At 41.4% G+C, this 20,450-nt stretch overlaps 2 protein-coding genes across 3 annotated transcripts; both read right to left on the bottom strand.

The window, feature by feature from the left end:
- Positions 1-372: 372 nt before the first annotated feature.
- LOC134336143 (cytochrome c oxidase assembly protein COX18, mitochondrial) lies at positions 373-5,671 on the bottom strand. Of its 2 annotated transcripts, XM_063018838.1 has the most exons (7): positions 5,555-5,671; positions 4,350-4,734; positions 3,349-3,449; positions 3,013-3,179; positions 2,556-2,671; positions 1,126-1,233; positions 373-902 (listed from the first exon to the last, which is right to left on the bottom strand). In XM_063018838.1, the coding sequence occupies exons 2-7, from the start codon at positions 4,722-4,724 to the stop codon at positions 735-737; spliced, it is 1,035 nt and encodes a 344-aa protein (XP_062874908.1). In that variant the 5' UTR covers positions 4,725-4,734; positions 5,555-5,671; the 3' UTR covers positions 373-734. The 2 variants fall into 2 exon arrangements, with proteins under 2 accessions (XP_062874908.1, XP_062874909.1); XM_063018839.1 differs by lacking the exon at positions 5,555-5,671 and having other exon boundaries at positions 3,349-3,453; positions 4,350-4,424.
- Positions 5,672-7,338: 1,667 nt separating this feature from the next.
- On the bottom strand, positions 7,339-16,061 carry LOC134300359 (probable carboxypeptidase X1). Its single transcript, XM_062985077.1, has 13 exons — positions 15,764-16,061; positions 15,339-15,448; positions 14,699-14,838; positions 14,521-14,605; positions 13,631-13,781; positions 13,199-13,287; positions 12,750-12,873; positions 10,733-10,929; positions 10,434-10,613; positions 9,149-9,443; positions 8,853-8,992; positions 8,299-8,401; positions 7,339-7,634 (listed from the first exon to the last, which is right to left on the bottom strand). The coding sequence occupies exons 1-13, from the start codon at positions 16,059-16,061 to the stop codon at positions 7,339-7,341; spliced, it is 2,208 nt and encodes a 735-aa protein (XP_062841147.1).
- Between the last annotated feature and the right edge of the window lie 4,389 nt (positions 16,062-20,450).

Here is a 20,450-nt window from a genome sequence, read left to right as displayed (position 1 = left end):
TGTGAGCTGTGCTTTTAGAGTAAAAGTATTCAGACACACTATATGGCCAAAAGTATTCGGACACCTGACCATGAGGTTGTCGGACGTCCCGTTTCAAAAACAATTAGTATCAAAAAGCCTCCGCTCTCCTGAGAAGCTTCTGACAAGACTTTGAAGTATGTCTGTGGGAATTTGTGCCCATTCACTCAAAAGATGAAAAGTTGCAAAGTTGGAGGCATAACATTTCATTTATATAACTGATTTATTACACCTGTTAGAGCTGAATTAGAAGGGGTGTCCCAATATTTTTGTCCATATAGTGTAGGTTTCTTATTTCCTGATGGAGCTGCTCATTCATCCATCCATCCATCAATTCATGAATTCATCGTTCCATAAATCTCTCTGTTTTATTTCTTCTCATAAGTTACATTTACATTTTTGGCATTTGTGGTGGGGCTTGAACCGGCAACCTTCTGATTACTGGACCAGTACCAACTATCCCCATCAGTTATTCTGCCACTTATGTTTACATTCATCCACTCATTCCAAAACATTTAAAAATGATAAAAACACATCACGATCGTTCACTTCATGTATATTGTAACATGACTGTGGGTTCACGTTTCATCTCTGTCCACTCCATTAATCAGATCCGTCCACTTCAGTCCACACTGAATTCCACAGGAACTCGGTCCAGTCTCTGCAACCCTCGATCAGACTGATAACAAGATTCCTCAGAATCCGGTCCATATTATTTATTTGATATATTTGGCGACGAAGGCCGCTGCGATGTCCTTGTAGGGCGTTTCGGAGTCGGAGCGAGTGGACGGGATTCTGCAGAGAGAGCGGAACCGTGGGGATCGCAGGAGGAGGTTGTGACCCAGTCCGACACAGCTGGAGCTCAGCCAGTACAGAGCCATGGACTGAAAAAAAAGAGGAAAAATTACTTTTACTGATAATGATCATGTACAAACAGCCGCTCATGTGTTCTTGGTTTGCAGTTCCAAGCAAGAGGTCAGAACCATTAAGAAGTGTTTTTTATTTGTAGTTAAACTCTGGTTAGAAACTTGATCTAAAATCTTTCCAAAAACGTTGATGTGAATTATATACAGTATTTTATACAGAATTAAATTTCGTATCACTCACAGACGGGACGGTGGCAGCTAAAGGAATCATAACCACAGAAATCCCTCTGATGAAGTGGGTCACGTACTTCTGGAACTTGGATGTTTCGAGTCGTCGCAGAGCAAAAATCTGATAATAAACAAATAAAACAAAATAAAAACAACATCATCATGATCACTGTAGTTGTGCTGCAACAATCTGTAACGATACACCACCATAATAAAGTCCTTTCATTACAAACCACTGTCTTTAACATCCTTTTGGTTACCATTTTGGTCAATATTCATATATTAATACACAGTTTTGCTAAAAGTATGTGGACACCTGACCACGAGTTTGTTGGACATCCCATTCCAAAACCAGTAGCACTGATGTAAAGTTATACACAAGATGTTGGAGTGTGTCTGTGGACATTTCTCTCTAAAGTCGGCTGCACCAGGCCCAGATTGCCACAAACCCCCTCTGGACACATCTTTTCACCTGCCAACTGTATATGGACCGCATACCGAGAGCCTCACTGTTCACACCGCAAATTATTTATCTATTTATTTATTTTATTTATTTATGGCATTTAGCAGACGCCTTTACCCAAAGTGACTTACAGTACTGTGACAGTATACAGTCTGAGCAATTGAGAGTTAAGGGCCATGCTCAAAAACCCAACAGCAGCACCTGTCAGTGGTAGGGCTTGAACCAGTGACCCTCTGATTACTAGTCCTTTACCTTAACCGCTAGGCTATGGCTTATATCGCTTTAACATTCAGTGTTCCAGTTTCAGATATTATTTCCACACGTGTCCAATTTTCTCATTTTTATCCTTCAGCAATGTTCAGAACAACATAGCAGACCAGACTGTATTCATACAAACACTCTATTATTCACCATGCCAGTTAAAAAACAAGAATTGGAGCCGGAGGTCGGCACTCCCGGTTCTATTGTGTTGGAATTAAAAATAAAGTCTGATTGTTCATGCTGTTTCCTTTCATCCTGTGTAAGACGAGACCTTAGGCCTGAATAACAGGAGGATAAAAGCACTTTTCCACTTTAAAAAAAAAACTAAATTACCTTGAGGAAAATAACATCCAAGGGCAAACGTTTACCCCGGTCAGTGCAGTGAGCTTCTACTACTGACCACTGGTCCACTTTATTGATGCTGTTTAGCATAGAATGTATTTCCTGTTTATGTTGTTTAACATACGTTTGACATGGAAAATTAATTAAATCATTTTCTACTTTTTGACTGTTATACCTTGACTGAAGGCATAAATTCCCACAGATATACTTCTAAATCTTGTAAAGCCTTCTCAGAAGATGTCGCTCTATATTCAAAGCATTTGATTTTGAAACAGGAACGTCTGACAAGCTCAAGGTCAGGTGTCCAAATACTTTTGGTCATACAGTGTATGACATACCTGCCCACTAGGGGTACAGGTAAGCTTTACTAAACTCACCTCTGTTATGAGCAGGTTGATGAGACCCAGACTGACAGGGATGATCCAGGTGGAGTCTGGGAGTGTGAGATCTGGAAACCAGAGAGCGCCCCCTGCTGCCAACCCCTCCTGCACCCCTGCACAGACAGGACCAACAAACGGGAATGTTATTTCCTCTCACAAAACCCACAAGTACATGCTGGCTAAGGCTAACCATGTATAAACAAATTCTAAAAGTGGCTTTTCGGGCTGCTGACGTCACTTTCAATCCGAGGAAGCGCTGAAGGATCTTTGTTTACACTTAGTAGGAACATTTTAGGGACGTGGAGCCCCGGCGCCGCATACCAGAGATCCTAACCAAGAGATTTGGCTTCTACTTTCCTAAGGATAGATGGCAGAGCAGTGAGGAGATCTCACCCCTCAGACATGCTCGTATACCTCATGATGTTTATTTATCAATAAAAATGGACTGGATTACCTGGTGTGACGTGATCCGCTCCTAAGCTGAGGTTGCGCAGGGCTAACGAGATGCAAACCCACATGGGCAGCTGTACCCAGATCAGCAGGCTGGCCTTAAACGGGTGGCAGTTGTCCCGCACGTAGAGCTCAGACACGATCCGCCGGAGATTCTTCCTGAAATGGTACCTGAACACGACACAATAAACAGAGCTGGATCAGAGCTGAGGATGCTGATTCCACTGCCAAGTTGTCACTGTTGGGCCCCTGAGCAAGGCCCTTGACCCTCACTATTGTGACTAGCGCCTGAAATCTGAGGAGTTGATGATGAGATACCAGGATGCACCACGTTTCCTACCTGCATGTTTTTTCGGACCAGCCCTTCTCCTTGGCCCGCATGGAGATCTCGTAGTGCAGGCGCTTCGCTAACTCTGCGATCTCCTTCTGCAGGGCTTCAACCTGTCTGAGACAAAGACCAGCACACGATTACTGATCTGAGACAGGCTGCTGGGCGGCCAAGACTCACTGATGGCATCTGGTGATGATATAAATGTGTCCCAACACACAGTGCATGCCAGTTAAAGTGCCCATAATAACTTCTGTCCATGTTAAAGTGCCCGCAGTGGGCACACAGGGCGTCAGAACTCTGTGGTTTGGAGGAACAAGGGTTCATGGGAGTGAAATGTTCCTCTCTGTCCTCTGGCAGGGAGTAACAGGGATGTAATTAGATTTGGGGAGGTGCACTGTTTGCTTAAAATGATCTGCTGACCTCCGAGACGTTCCTCTAATGTTTCTGCTGGGTTTTTGTAAACAGATGAAGTTCAGTCAGTGACCAAAAGTATGTGGACACCAGCTTGTAAGCTTGTTGGACATCCTATTCCAAGACCATCAGCATTAACATGGAGTTAACCCCACTTTGTGAATATATAACAGCCCCCATTCTTCAGGGAAGGCTTTTCACAAGATTTAGAAGTGTGTCCATGGGAATTTGTCCCATCTGCTGGCCTGAATTTTCATGATATGTTGAGTCAGCTGGCCCTATAGGATCGGGACTGTCCACTCTGGCTTTAGACAAATAGAGATTTGTAGTAATCAGGGATGTTGGGTTGCTGTCGTTCTGCCTCTCACATACGAACACTCAGATTTGTTGACTGTGGGGAAGGTAATAAAGGATTTGAAATTATTCTAAAATTATTTCTAGACATGTTTATTATTTTGCATTCCCACCCTGAACTACGGGACAGGCACCATGACCCTGATCAGGACTGAACTAAATATCTCGAGCTAAAATAAAAATTTAATAGAAACATTTACATTGGCAGTTTGCTCATTAATAAATAACTAAAATGTGAACAAGACCTTTGCGATGATGACGGTCTGGTAGACGGCGAGGGGCAGAGTGACCACAGTGCGCAGTGCCAGCGTGGTACAGATGATTCCCACCCACCACGGCAGCCCCGTCGTCTGCTGGCTGGAGATCAGGAGCTGCTCGACCAGATGAACTGGGGCGGAGTCGGCCACACCGTCATACCAGCCGGGCGTGGCTGAGCTTGCGCTCCTGTGGGGCTGTAGAGAGGATGCTGGTGCAACGGGGATGCATGGTGATCTGAAGTCGGGTTGAGATCTGAACACACACTGGGAGATACATCGAACCTGAAGTGTCACCCGGACTCCATGGTAGTGTGACCTCATGGAGCCAGAAATCACAGGATGGATCAGTTTCAACCAGGACATGGTGGAGGACCTGAGAGAGAGACAGAGAGAGAGAGAGATGAGGAGATACTTCAGTCATCTAAATCTTTATCAAAAGCACACGTGGAGTAAATTTTGTCATTAGATTTAATGATTGCATGGATCAAATGCTTTAATTATTTAAATGCTTATAAATGAAGTCCACATACATTTGGAACTTTGTGGAACTTTAATAAGTAAGAACTTGTAGTTGAAAGGTGAAGGTTACCAGGGATAAATCAGTCAAACATTTATTCATTATTTTTTAAAATATATATATTATTTATTTATCCTGGCTTCAGTCCATCATATTGATTTATTAAATGTTTACCATTTTATATTATTATTTAATTCACAATATGTTTTTTTGGGTTTTAAAATGTATTTTATTCGTGTTTTACTATTTAAACAATAAAATGATTCATTTAAATCTCTTCTTATTACTGAAGCTGCACAATTTGTATAATAAACAGCAGAAAATAAACAATTTTGCAATTAAAAATTCAACAGAATATAACAAAATGAAAGTAAATATGGGATAAATTCAACAAATAAAACCATAAATATGGACTGTGTTATTTATAAGTATTATTATGATTATTATTAATACTATTATACACTAAATTACAGGACTCAAATTAAACCTAATAGCATTGCTTAATAATTATAAGATTTTAGAATGCAAAATTAGAATGCAAACACAATTTAAAAAAAATAATACATGTAAACAAACTGTTCTGTGTTTTAGAGACCTGCATTACATTACAGCAGATCAAAATGAATGAAGCTAACCATTATTGCTAACCAGGCTAAATAAAGACATAAATACTCACCTTACCAGGTAATTCCACACATTTATACCACAAACCTATCACATTTAATACAAATACACAGAACTAAACATTACACACATTTCTTTATGTCAGTTACTAACATGTACACTTGGAAATGTCATGCCTGGAGTGTAGTAACGCGACACAGGCTGTGTTCCAAATCGCACTACAGCACTTAGACGCTCTGCGATCGCTTCCTATACGGCTGCTGCTATTCTGACTCACTACTTAGTAAAGTATTGTGCAATTTGGTATACGGCCTGCGGGCGAATGTATATGACGTACTGTAGTATCCGCGATGTTCACTAAAAGTCTAACATGTTACAACTAATTCTAACACTGGGTAAAGTGCTTAGAATTGGACATAACGTTTTTAAACACCGTTTATAAAACCATTTTAACAAGATCGCAACACAGTTTTAAACGCAGTGTGTGTGTGTGTGTGTCTCTCTCTCTCTCTCTCTCTCTCTCTCTCTGTGTGTGATTGATTACTAAATAAACAAATCAGATTGCTAAATGGAAAAATCTTTCAGCCAATCATATTCTCAAAGGCGGGACCTGTCTTAAAACGGGTAGGAAAAGCATAGATTTTTTTTAAAACGCACCCAAAATGAGCAAACTGATGAATAGTAAATCATTGTGTTAATAAAAAGCGGGTGTTAATATTCATTAAGTGTTCATATTTATGTAAACATAATGTTTAAAATATCAGCCTGCCATTTACAGAATATACAAATGATGAATCTGTTGGATGGACTGAGAGTCTAATTTGGGAAATAATGTGGCCCTCACATACTTAGTAAACATCTAATGAACGTGAGAGGAACAAAAGTACCAAAAATATCAGAGAATGATTTTATCACATTAGCTAAATGATGATAAGCCTAAACATAATGCTACACTAAGTCGATGCTAAAAAGTAGATAAAGGTGCTCGAATGGCCGTGCCCGTCTTTGACCTGAATCCTTTTATAAACGTGTGGAGGATTTACTCCCTAATTTATAAAATGCAAGTTTATTAGAAGGACCCTTGTGTCCCTAAAAAACTGAAGACAGTTTGCTAAAAGGAATGGATCAATCACAGGGGTAATGATTTCTGATTGTTGACACCTTAAGACTTCAGTTGCCAACAATGTACTGATGTTATTCATTTGTGCTTTCTTATTTCTTCTATTTTTTGTATTTCAAGCTGATATATTAGTTGATGTTGATGAATGTGTACCTGTTTGGTCACACATTAATACAGAATAAAAATGCTTTGTGTGTCAATTTAAAGTAAATATATGTACTGGGAGTATAATAAATAAAAACAAAAGTGCTTGACTTGTTTCCCCTCAGTATATTTATTGACATTCACATTTATTGATCTGTTTAGTTGGGTTGTGTAGAAAAGGGTTTAAGAGGAAGATAAAATATGAAACCCAAAACATGAAATGAGCTGGACAGCCACTCCAACACCCAGTGTAGACTTGTGGTCTTCTCTGGAAAAACTGAAAGTGGTGCGACCAGCCGAGTTCAACAGTAAAAGATTAAGGGTGTAAATATCAGAAATAAAGGAAAATTAATTTGATCTGTACATCACACAAAACATCTTGAAAAACACAAATCTGGACTGAACCCACTGTTTTTCATCACAAGTACAAACATGGCACACTCCTATGTTAAATGGCCAGTGTTGTTGTGGTTCTTAATAGCTACATTTTACCAAACAGACCTTAAAAAAACAAAATTAAACACTTAATCAATAATATATACGAACTTGTGATTAAACTAAACCCCTTCCACTTAAAGCCCCGCCTGAGCCACATGTTGGCGTGTAACACGTCGCCGGTTGAGTTCTTTGGTCCCGCTTCGCAGTCGGTGTAGACGCTGCAGCTGTGATTTGGAAATCTTGCCCCTCTTGTTGAGGGCGTCTTTCAGCCTTTGCTTGACCCTTTTTTTAGATAAACGGAAATCGCAGATGGTGGGGTAATGTTCGTACTCCACCCTGCAGGAGCGCATCACTGGTACGTATCCCTCCGCCATCACCATCACCTGGTAGTCTCCGGGGTTCAGCAGCCGCCAGTAATCGCCATCGGACGCTGCAGATACAAAACAAAACCAATTTGTTAAGAAATAACAACACAGGTTAAAAGCTTTACCATGTTCTACTGATTTGACAAAATTAAATGTTTTATAGACTAAACTAGATTTAAATGTGCAGTGGGTAGCGCGTTCGCCTCACAGCAAGAAGGGCCTGGGTTTAGATTCCCTGGCTTGGTGGCCAGGGTCATTCTGTGTGGAGAGGGCAGTTTGAAAGGTCGCTGGTTCAAGCCCCACCACTGCCAGGTTATCACTGTTGGGCTTAGACAGTATACTGTCACAGTACTGTTAGTCACTTTGGATAAAAGCGTCTGCTAAATGCTATAAACGTAATGTAAATGAGATTTTGTTTATTATTCATTTATCTTCATTAATCTCATCATCTTGATCAGGGTTGCAGTGGGTCCTGAGTTCACCCGGAAAAAGACCCATGAAGACACAGAAAAATGCAGAACTCAGACAAGACAGCCCACTGAAGCGAGGTTTGAATCCCCGCTTAACCAGCTTTTACATTTTGCAGAATGTAAACATTGTGCAATACACACATTTTTTCAGTAGTGGGAAAAAGTATTTGCCCCCTCTATTGTTGAATGATCCAGATTATTAATAAAGATAACCTGATAAAAATCTGATGAAATCACAACACAATTTTTTTTTTCTTACCGGATCTGATATGATGATCAATGTCGTCCACTTTAATGATGGCATTTGCGATTCCAGTTCCTGTCTCTTTGTCTCTTATTACTCCTCTGATGCCTCGGTGCACCTATTAAAGGTTTACAGGACAAATATAGTGAAACTGAACCAAGTACAACAATATTCATCTGATTTTCTAATATAAGAAAAGAAAGAAAATGTTTTTACATTAATGACTATGTGTGTGTGTGTGGGGGGGGGGGGGGGGGGGGGGGGGGCGGTTCTCATATATATCAGAGGTTTATTTAGGATAACTGGGTAAAATTTTGATTTATGGAAAAATTTTGATTTATTGGGCAGCACGGTGGCAGTGACTGGGAAGTGAAGTCGCCTCACAGCAAGAAGGGCCTGGGTTTGATTCCCCAGATGAGTTAGCATGTTCCCCTTGTGCCTGTTTGGGAATCCTCCGAATGCTCCGGTTTTCTCCAACAAGTCCAAAAACATGCAGTCAGGTCAACTGGCGCTAATCAAAACTGCCCTGTGATGGACTGGCGAGGTGTCCACATAGCTGGTTTTCCTACCTGCTCCATGTAGACGAGAAGAGATTCTTTGTTGTTCTTCCACTCGATGGGCAGCTCGCTGGCATGAGGGAACTTATCGCATGAGAGCTCCACTGTCACCTCGAAGCAGTTTGTGTGCAGGTAGCTGAAATCGTTCATACCTGTAAACCAAGGTGGAGTGACATCAGCTGGGCTGTGTGATGCCCATCAGTGCGAGGTGAGCGTACCCGCTTACCACCTCCTTCTCATCATCAAACAAAGTTACATTAAACACCACAATAAATCCAATGAATTTTGTGACCGTCTCAGATACCCACTGCCTGGCACAGTGTGCCAGTTGGCACCGTTAACAATGTTGTTCTGCTGGGTGAAGTCCTTGTTGTGGCAAGGCCTCCGGTTTGGGTCGGACATGACGTGGTTGGTGCTGGCATAGACAGTTGCCAGCCAGCGGAAGAAGCTGTCGTCCGGGGTGGGTGTGTGTTCACGTGGCGCCCAGTCCCTCGCCATGTCGAACGGGTAGGCCACCACCAGCTCGCCTCCGTGCAGGTTGGCACTGAGCACGAAGGGGATCGACTGCATCCAGGTGATCACGGCCCTCGTCTCCGGAGCCACCTACAGCCGCCGTGTCAAGAGATAATGCATCAGCTGACCAATCATGTCACATTCACACTGCATGGCCAAAAGTATATGAACACCTCTCTTAATTATAAAGGACATGTGTTTCAGCCACACCCATTTCTAACAGATGTATAAAACAATTATAAAGATGATATAAGTTTGGGGGAGGCTATTTCCTGTTCCAGCATCAACTCTATTAAACACCAATGGGATGAACTGGAATGTCAATTGTGAGTCAGGGCCTCTTATTTATCGTTAGTTTATCATAAATGCTATTTTAATGAATGTGCATCAATTCCCAATTTATATTTCACATTTAACTTCATATTAATGTTTTGAAACAGGGTCATGATTAGGTGTCCACATAGTTTTGGCCATGTAGTGCACATTAGTTTTACAATACTGTTATAATATGACTACTACAATCTTTAAGTCATTAAAGAATCAATTTGAAGTTTTATTGGCCTTAATTCACTTTAAATTATAAAACATAATTCTATATATATTTTAGTTTTGTATAAATATTTTATATTAAATATTCATATAATAATAACATCGAATATATATTTTTCTATTTTTTTTATTTTTATAGAAATGTAGGCACTTTTAACTTTAATTTTATATAAAAATAATTCTAAAAGGTAATTTAATATATATTTTTATAGTTTATATATATTTTTATATTTTATTTTTTAAATATATTATACAATTATAGAAATGTAGGCACTTTTAATTATAATTTAATATAAAAATTTACGTTTTAACAGTTAATACAAATGTGCTGATTTATTAATGTTAATGTAATAATTGTATTTATATCATATATCACATATATATATATATATGTATTTATATATTAATTGTCAAAAGCTTTAATAAATCTTTATTATTATTTATTATTATTGCCATGATAAGATTATAAAATTATTAAATCAGGCTCTATTTAGTAAATACAGTTTGGATCTCAAGTTCAGTGTTACTGACCAACGCCTCCTCTGACTGGTACATTTTAGGAATTGGGACGTGGTGGTTGATGAGTTTGGACGTATCCGCTTCCAGCTCCGCCGCGTCCCACATTACAGAGTTCAGGTCAGCAAAGTTATTGTTCATGTCCAGACCTTCATAACTGTAACGACCGAGGGCCCAACCGGCCAGTTCTGACCCCTGAACAGGAAATAGAACACACACACACACACACACACACACACACACACACACACACACATATACATTACATATACTGTATAATGTAATGGAGATACATTTCTGAAGATGCCACGTACCTTCTTGTAAGCCATCTCGTAGCCGTCGGGGTTCATGGATGGCAGCAGGTGTATTCGTGTCTCTTTAACCAGGTGAACGATTCGCTGGTCGCCTTGTTTATACTGCTGACAGAGATACTGCATCAGGTTCAGCAGCAGCTCTCGACCCAGAACCTCGTTCCCATGCATCCCCGCCACGTAACGAAACTCCGGCTCACCTGACGGGGCACAAACGGGCACCTTTAAACCCCCCCCAAAAAATCAATACGCCCGGATTTTATATTTATGAAGTGATATGAGTGTCCTGCACGGAGCCCTGACCTCAGTCATACTGAAGAGCTCTGGAATGAACCCTGAAACGCTCTTTTGACTTAATGGACACAAATTCCCATACACAGAGACATTTTAAACTCTTAAAGAGCAGCGTCTGTTATGGCTGACAAGATCACATACAGGTCCCTCAAGTTTAATACAGTTTGTTTTGGAAACAGTACGTCCGACAAGCTCACAGTCAGGCGTCCAAATACTTTTGACCATATAGTGTACATTGATTGCTCTGTGCCTGTTTGTGGAACAGTTGTTTACTTCCAAGGTCAGGGAACTGTAACCAAACTGTACTTTATGCCAGGTGAAATTTGTTTGGATGGTTTGCTATAGTAGAAACTGCTACACTTACTGTCCACAGCCAAGCAAGCTTGGTGTTGCCATTAATCAAAAAGTAGCTCCTGATCCCAGATCAGCATCTTGAAGGTGGACAGTTGTTCGTTGTTTGCAGAGATAAAATAGATAAAAGTAGCTGATCGCAGAAGTTTATATTGAAGTTCTGACTTAGGGAAGTAGAATAAACGGGCGGCACGATTATCGATCCTGCTGTTTTTACTCTGTGTACGATACATTTTCCTTCATGCGCAGCTACCGGCTGTATTACGGTGAAGAACCAGACCACAGAGACCACAGAAACCTGATCTCAGTTCCTCTCTCACTACTAACAGACGGGTCTGAAATCTGGCACCTTCCCTAAAACAGCCCCACAGCACAAACACTCCATACATCCACTCCACAGGGTCGAAATCTATAGAATTAAACATGTAAAGGCTTGAACCAAAGTTACCTGGCAGTAAATAGATGTGCATCACATTATAGTGTTTCAAGTCTAGCTCAGCAATTAGGGCACTTCACTAAAATTCAGAAGGTTGCTGGTTCAAGCCCCACCACTGTCAAGCTGCACTGTTGGGCCTCTGGGCAAAGTTCTCAACCCTCAACCCTCAATTGCTCAAATTGTATTCTATGATAATTGCAAGTCACCTCAGATTAAAGCGTCTGCTAAACGCCGAAACTAAAAATGTAGTCTAGATGAGCCTCTGGAAAGTGTTTAATAGCATGTTTTGTTTGTATGGGCAAACATACAGCCCACCGAGCATTTACAAAATTGTCCTTAAGACCTTTTTCCTTCAATACCGCACTTTTTAGTTGATTCCACTAGATGGCGCACTCCAAACACTACCGACCTTTGTTAAAGCCTACTGCAATTGAAAAGACAGGTAACGATCTAACTACCCACCTACCTATCTATCTATTTCATGAATGTGAGCCTCCCCAGTCACCAAATCTGAGCACTCCTGGGGTCTGGTGGAATAGAATATTTGCAGCTTGAATGTAAGGCTGACAAATTAGTTGGTGTAATCATGTTAAGATGGACCAAACTCTCAAAGGAACGTCCATAAAACCCAGCATTTCCTACCCAGTATCAGCATGGTGTTCCTAATAAAGTGGTCACTGAGCATACATGTGCCTTTTCACGCCTGATTTAGTTCCACAAACACAAATTTGGCTCCAAAATTCAGGCCTGTACGGTTCGTGAAAGGAGCTTTTTGGAGGAGCGCCGGCTCCTCTCCGCTCAGCTCTGGAGAACAGTGAACCCATTCAGCTTTTACATTCCCGCACAGAGGAGGAATCCGAACCCTGCGCCGCTCTGACCTTCGACCTCCACACTACAGACCTGGAGGAGTAACACGGAGTAAAGCCGCTCGTTTCGTACCCAGCTCGTGTTTGCCCGGGTTGTTGGAGATCTCCATCACGTACAGTTTCAGACCCATGTGGCTCCTCCCGATGCTGTAGATACGGGTGATATCAGGACACGCTTCGTGCACAGATCTCATCAGCTGAGGAAAAGAAATAAATACATTAAAATAAATAAATAAAAAATACATAAATAAATTTTTTTATAGGAACAGGAGCTTCTTTCTTCTGCAGCAGCCTCGAAGCCTACACTGAGCGCTTGACTGTGGACAGTTTCTCCTGTTCCAGGGGTTTGGAAGTCGTGACGGACGTGTTTTTGGTGTCCCAGTTAGCAAAACCCCACTTTAATACATATTTGAAATCCCAGAAGAGCCGTGATGTGTCAGGTTTAGGTATACAGTTTGTGATGGTGCAGCTTGTGCATCAGATTAGTAAGATCCACTCGGAGCTCTGGGTAAAAGACGGTACCTTTCTAATTTCCTTGTAATTGTGATGTTTAAAATCCAGTTTGTCCTGGTTCTCCTCCTCCGTGTTCCGGTGGTGAATGTTGTTTGGGTCTAAAGAGACACAGAGTGAAGAGCAAACAGAAAAAAAGTCTTTAGAAGTTTAAAGATTCATATCCTAGTCATATCCAGCTCCCAGATCGCATTTGGCTTTTTCTGACCGAGGAGGCTCATGACTATCACATGCCCCCTCCAAAACGTTTAAAGTACTGACCGCTTCTTCTGCAAAAGGTGGGTTCATATGGAGATCCGTATCGTGCACGGAGAGTCACGCACCGATCTCCATTATCCCCCTTCTGTGTAGGCACCCAGTCGGCCGTTAGCGTGGCAGTAGAGAAGTAGATTAAGTGAAATCATTAGATGTTTTTATTATGCAGGATGAGGTGTGTTATGTTACCTGGTACTGCACATCCCAGCACTTCTGCTCTCAGGCAGATGGTTCCATTTTTGAACCACGTTTGTGGGTTGATCCGAATATATCGAGCCACCACAGACTCAGGAAAGACGGCCAGGATGGGCGTGTCAGTGTCACGATTCCCTTCAAACACCTGTCAGTTTGGAAACAGTGTTTAATCCAACTGGTTAAGTGTTTAGATGACAGATTAGTTCCATCATCCATTTTAGTTCCTACATGTCCATCCATCCATCCATTCATCCATCCATCCATCATGGTTCCTACATGTTCATCCATCCACCATCTATCATCCATCCATCATCTATCATCCATCCATCCAACCATCCATCCATCCATCCATCCATCCATCCATCCATCCATCATGGTTCCTACATGTTCATCCATCCATCATCTATCATCCATCCATCATCTATCATCCATCCATCCATCCATCCATCCATCATGGTTCCTACATGTTCATCCATCCATCGTCTATCATCCATCCATCATCTATCATCCATCCATCATCTATCATCCATCCATCCATCCATCCATCCATCCATCATGGTTCCTACATGTTCATCCATCCATCGTCTATCATCCATCCATCGTCTATCATCCATCCATCATCTATCATCCATCCATCCATCCATCCATCCATCATGGTTCCTACATGTTCATCCATCCATCGTCTATCATCCATCCATCATCTATCATCCATCCATCCATCCATCCATCCATCCATCATGGTTCCTACATGTTCATCCATCCATCGTCTATCATCCATCCATCATCTATCATCCATCCATCCATCCATCCATCCATCCATTCATTATGGTTCCTACATGTTCATCCACCCATCATCCATCTGTCCATCCAGTAATTCATCTCACCGCCTCCTTTGTGCCGTTCACCGAGGGCCTCCAGGTAACCGAGTCGTTACTAAACTGCACCTTGAAGCTCTCCACCCAGTTCCAGCTAGAGAGGAAACATTAGAACTCATGACCTGCTGCAGAGAAGCTAACATGGGTGGGTGACGATCATTAAAATGTTCTGGTATCGGTGCATCACCTCCAGATTGAACTGCGACCTTGTACGACGACCCCCGTGAAGCGAGTGGCTCTCAGGGCGTCCACCTGAAACCACTGTTTCCTGTCTTCGTATGCTGCACACCAACCGCCATCGTAAACATCACCGTCATTGATACCAGACTGCACTCACACACACGGATCAGGTTTATCCTTCTGGTGTCTTATTTACATCCATAAGGTTTTATTTAAATAAAGTTTTAATTATATTTAACTAAACATCTATCCAGGGAAGTCTGGATGAGGTCTTAACCTGCCGTGAAAACAGAGACTGATTTAGCTGCTACACCTACGACGACGCGTACTACTCTATAGGGAGAAAAGTATTGGGACGCCCCTTCTAATTACTGAATTCATGTGTTTCAGCTACAACAGTTACTAACAGGTGTAATAAATCAATGATATAAAGGATATATATATATATATAATGGCATGGCAAGTGGGCATCATCCTGTAACACATGGATCTGATCACCATTTTATTCACTAATAAACCTCTTATATATCACATCTGTAGCTCAATCTGGAGACATTAAACCCATGTTGGAAAGGTGTTTACTGGGAACCATTAAGTCAGGTTCCATTGTGGTGGTGCAACAGAAGCTGAAGGACCGTTGGTCTTGCCTGTATGTTGAGGCGGCCGCGGTGAGGTCCGAGACCACGGCGCTTGTATGAGGAGGCCTGCAGTTGGGCGTCTTTAACCCTCAGACTCTCCAAACCCAGCGGAGGGCATTCTGGTACACACAAACACAACACGCTACACACACATGAACATTTCATCCATCTACTCAACAAGAGACGAGAAGAACACTTTTGGAACGGGGTGTCCAGCGAGCTCACTGTCAGGTGTCCGGATACTTTTGGTCGTATAGTGCATCTCAGATGTTCCAGGTTTGTTTATGTGTTTTTAAATATTGATGCGCCCCTGGATCTGTGATCAGTATCAGCTACACGTCTCACATTTACAGTTTTTTGCACGCTGCATTAATGATATTAATTTTTACACAAACATTTAGTTCATTCTGAATTTCTGTATTTAATAATCGTACCTAATTTGGGGGGCTGATCCTGTTGTCCTTTTTTACCCCACAGCCGTCTCTCCAGGATCGGATCGATCTTCTCTGTGAGATCTTCGGTCCTGAAGCGTCCCACAGGTTTGGGTTTAGTTCCTGCAGTAAAGATCTTTGCTGTAGGTTTTACCGGCGTCTCTTTCCTCCTGTGTGTAATCAGGACTGATGTTTGATTAGATTTCAGGTCAGTGGTCACTGCTGCAGGTCCCACAGTCCTGACCTCAGTTAGAAATGCTGTATAACACACGAGGAGCAGAAGTGACCCGAGTGATGCCATGTCTGCACTGACCGGCTTCCAGAGCCCATGTAGAGGTGCATGAAACCCCCCCCTGATCCTGCAAAAACCACATTACTCAGAGTAGAGGGACTGTAGAATGTACAGAAAAAAGGTAAACACACACACACACACACACACACACACACACACACACACTCATAGTATCGGGTGCCATAACACCAGCAGGTCCTTCAACTTCTGTATGTTGTGAAGTGGATTAAACACACACACACACACACATTTTTAATTTCAGTAAAACAAATGTAGTTCACACTTTTTAGATTTGCAGTTTACACTGGGTAGTATGTAGTGTGTAGTATACACTGGAGTAGCAGTGTGTAGTATGCAGTATATACTAGGGCAGAATGGTATGCAGTTTGAACTGGGGTAGTATACAGTAAGTAGTATGCAGCAAGTAGTATGTAGTATACAGTATATACTAAGGCAGAATAGTAGTGTGCAGTATACACTGGGGTAGTATGCAAAATAGTAGTATGCAGTATGTAGTGAGCAGTATGTAGTATGCAGTATGCACTGGGTAGTATGGAAGCACGGTGTTTGTGGTATGCAATATATACTAGGGCAGAATGGTAGCATGCACTTTGAACTGGAATAGTATATACAGTATGTACTGGGGTAGTATGCAGTATGTAGTATGCAGTATACACTGGGTAAGATGGAAGCATGCAGTTTGTGGTATGCAATATATAGTAGAGTAGAATAGTAGTATGAACTTTGAACTGGAGTAGTATGCAGTTTGAACAGGAGTAGTATGCAGTATTTAGTATGCAGTATATACTGTGGTAGTATGCAGAATGCAGTATACACTGGGGTAGTATGGACGTATGCAGTTTGCGGTATGCAGTATGTAGTATGCAGTATACACTGGGGTAGTATGCAGAATGCAGTATACACTGGGGTAGTATGCAGTATAGACCAGGTAGTATGGACGTATGCAGTATGTAGTATGCAGTATACACTAGGGCAGACTGGTAGTATGCAGTATGTATTGGAGAATTGAAGAATTCTCCCATAATACACTGGGTGGCGCCATAGGACTGTAAACAGGTTACACGCACACGTTCCGAATTTATTTAAACGTGTTACGTTTAGTGGTAAAATCAGAACAGAGGTTCAGGGGGCCAGAAGTATGTGGACACCCTGTTTATATATAAAGTGCTTTACATTAACGTAAAAACATCAGTGCTTTGTACTTTAATCAGTTTGGGGAAGACCAGTTTCTGTTCCCTTCAGAGTGACCCTGTGTGGTTTGTACATTTAATAAAATGCAAATAGTGTCAGTCCATGTTTCTGATGTGACGGTCACAAATTCACACAGACACACTCCGAAATCATATGGAAGGACCTCCCAGACAAGTGTCCAATGGTAGAGCCAAAAGGGTTAAAGGTGTTCGATTCCACGTTATTCGCCCATGGTTTTGGAATGGGATTTCCAACAAGCTCATGCTCAGGTGTCCACATACACATATAGTGTAAAATTTGGCAGCAACAGTTTAGGGAAGACCCTTTCCTGTTCCAGCATGACTCTATAAAGACTGAAGAAAATCTCCAGCGTCCTGCACCGAGCCCTGAGCTCAGCCCCACTCACCAGCTCTGGGATGAATCGGAACATCAGCATTAGTGCCCAGACGTATAAAAGCTGTAATTTTTGTGACTGAATGGACACAAATTCCCACAGACATACTTGAAAGTCATGTGAGAAGCTTCTTAGAAGAGCAGCTTTTGTTCTAGCTGAACATCACACAGAGGTCGGGTGTCCAGATACTTTTGGCCATGTCGTGTATAACGGTTTTATTTCTCTCCTCTGTTTATGTGGCTGCGTGTTCGTCAGGATATTAAAACTTTCAGGTACTTGTACTTGTACAGTGCAGGTTGTGTGTGTGTGTGTGAGTGTGTGTGTGTGTGTGTGTGTGTGTGTGCGGTGGTATGAATGTTAGCAGCGTGTGGTTTTTCTTTAATGACCTTCGAGCTTTGAGGGCTCACACACACTCGGCCGAGCTGCAGCCCCGCTGAGCAACTTCTGTTCATCTGATACACACGACGACCTGCTGCACAGTGTGTGTGTGTGTGTGTGTGTGTGTGTGTGTGTGTGTGTGTGTGTGTGTGCAGTTCCACCACACAATTAAAGCTTTTCCCACCGCACAGCACTGAAACTTTGGGAACTAGAACAGGAACTTTTTACTCCTTATTTCTTACTACTTACTTTTTACCAAATGGTTCCAGTTCCGGTACCAACGGTTTAGTTCCACTTTGGTACCAAAGATTTCACTTTACCTCCAGTACAAACGATGCCAGTTCCAGGTCCAGTATGGTACCAAAGGTTGTGGTTACAAAAACAGTTTTAGTTCCTGGTGCTCCTGGTTTTACTATTACTAACACTTCTGGTTTCCCTCTGGCACCAAAGGTTAAGGTACCAGAACCAAATGCATCCATTTCCAATACCAAATAATTTTAGGTCCAGCTCCAAACGCTACCAGTATCAGTACCAACGATTTGGTTCCACATGGTACCAAAGATTTCTGTACCAAATGCATTCAGTACCACTTTAAAGCTTTCACCTCCAGTACAACTGATGCCAGTTCCACTACCACATGATTCCTGTTTTAGTGCCAACAGTTCCAGAGCCAGTCTGGTATTAAAGTTTAGGTTCCAGAAACAAAATACCCAGTTCCGGTAATAAATGATTCCATGTTTAGTTTCAATTTGCAATTTAGAACAATTGCAGTTCCTCTTAGGGCACCAAAGGTTAAGCTACTGGTACCAAATGCTTCCGTTTCCAGTACCAAACGATTCCAGGTTTAGCTCCAAATGCCACCAGATTTAGTTCCTGGTGCTGCCAGTTTTATTACCAGCATCTGCAGCTCCTCTTTGGGTACCAGTACCAAATATTCCAGGTTCATTTCCAAATGCAAACCAGTTCCAGAACCAAATTCATCCAGTTTTAGTTCCAGTATGAAACCAAATCTTCGTGTTTTAGAACAAAGTATGTGCAGTTCAACTAACTAAATAACACCAGTTCCAGTACCAAATGTGCCCAGTTACAAGGTACCAGTTCAGGTTTGGTACCTACAGGACCGAATGGTGCATTATATTACCAATAGTATGTGGACAACAACATTTTTTCCCCAAAATGTTAAAAAGTGCTCATTTATACTCATTCAGTCAGTGCCTGACTCACAGTAAACATTCCAGTTCATCCTTAAGGTGCTCACTGGGATCGATGTCATGGCTCCGCTCAGGTCCCCAGTTTCTTTGACTTTGCGGGTCTTTGTGCACAGGAGAACATTTATCTTGGAGCAGTAAGGGACTTCCCCAAACTGTTGCCTCACAACTGGAAGTAATTATGAGGGGTGTCCACATTATTTTGGCAGACTCGTGTACACGCTCAGTTATTCAGAGTGTTTGTTACACTGCACATCACCAAAAACAAAAACCTTAATATAAAATCCCACAAAGTTCAACCTCCTCAGTCTGAAAACTTTCCTCAACTCTCTCTCTCTCTCTCACACACACACACACACACACACACACACACACACACACACCACAAACACAGCGAGCGCGGCTGTAATACTGATGCGCTCAGATCTCTCCTGATGCCCTCCGTTTGGTCTCTCTCATGTTCCATAAACTATTCATGATGTGCATCGCAGCTCTTCCCTCGCTTCCCATAATGCATCTGTAATGTTACAAGCACACACACACACACACACACACACACACCTGAGTATGGTATCAGGGTGTGATGGAAGGTGATCCGCGGTCTGCTAAAGGAAACTGGGATATTATTATTTTATCATCATTCATTCTTTTGTTTATTCAGTCATTCATTTATTTGTTCATTTGTTTGCTTGTTCATTCATTCAATTATTCATCTAATCATTCAATTATTTATTTGTTTGTTTGTTCATTCGCTAGTTAATTAATTTGTTCAATCTTTCATTCATTCATTCGATCTTTCATTCATCCAATAATTTACTTGTTTCTTTGTTTGTTCATCAGTTTGTTCGTTCATTTATTCATTCTTTTGTTTATTTATTTATTTATTTGTTTATTCAGTCATTCATTGGTTCATTCATTCATTCATTCATGCATCTAATCATTCAATCATTTATTTGTTTGTTTGTTTGTTCATTCATCCATTCATTCATTCTTCCAATCGTTCATTCATTCATCTAATCATATAATCACATATGTTTATTTGTTAGTTAGTTCATTCATTCATTCATTCATTCATCCATTCTTTCATTCATTCATTCATTTATTCTTTCATTCTTCCAATCGTTCATTCATTCATCTAATCATATAATCACTTATTTGTTTGTTTATTTGTTACTTCGTTCATTCATTCATTCTTTTGTTCAATCC

The sequence above is a fragment of the Trichomycterus rosablanca genome, chromosome 22, assembly GCF_030014385.1.
Source record: "Trichomycterus rosablanca isolate fTriRos1 chromosome 22, fTriRos1.hap1, whole genome shotgun sequence".
NCBI lineage: Eukaryota > Metazoa > Chordata > Actinopteri > Siluriformes > Trichomycteridae > Trichomycterus > Trichomycterus rosablanca.
Note: the sequence above shows the minus strand (reverse complement) of the source record. Positions and strands in the feature narration are given on the sequence as shown.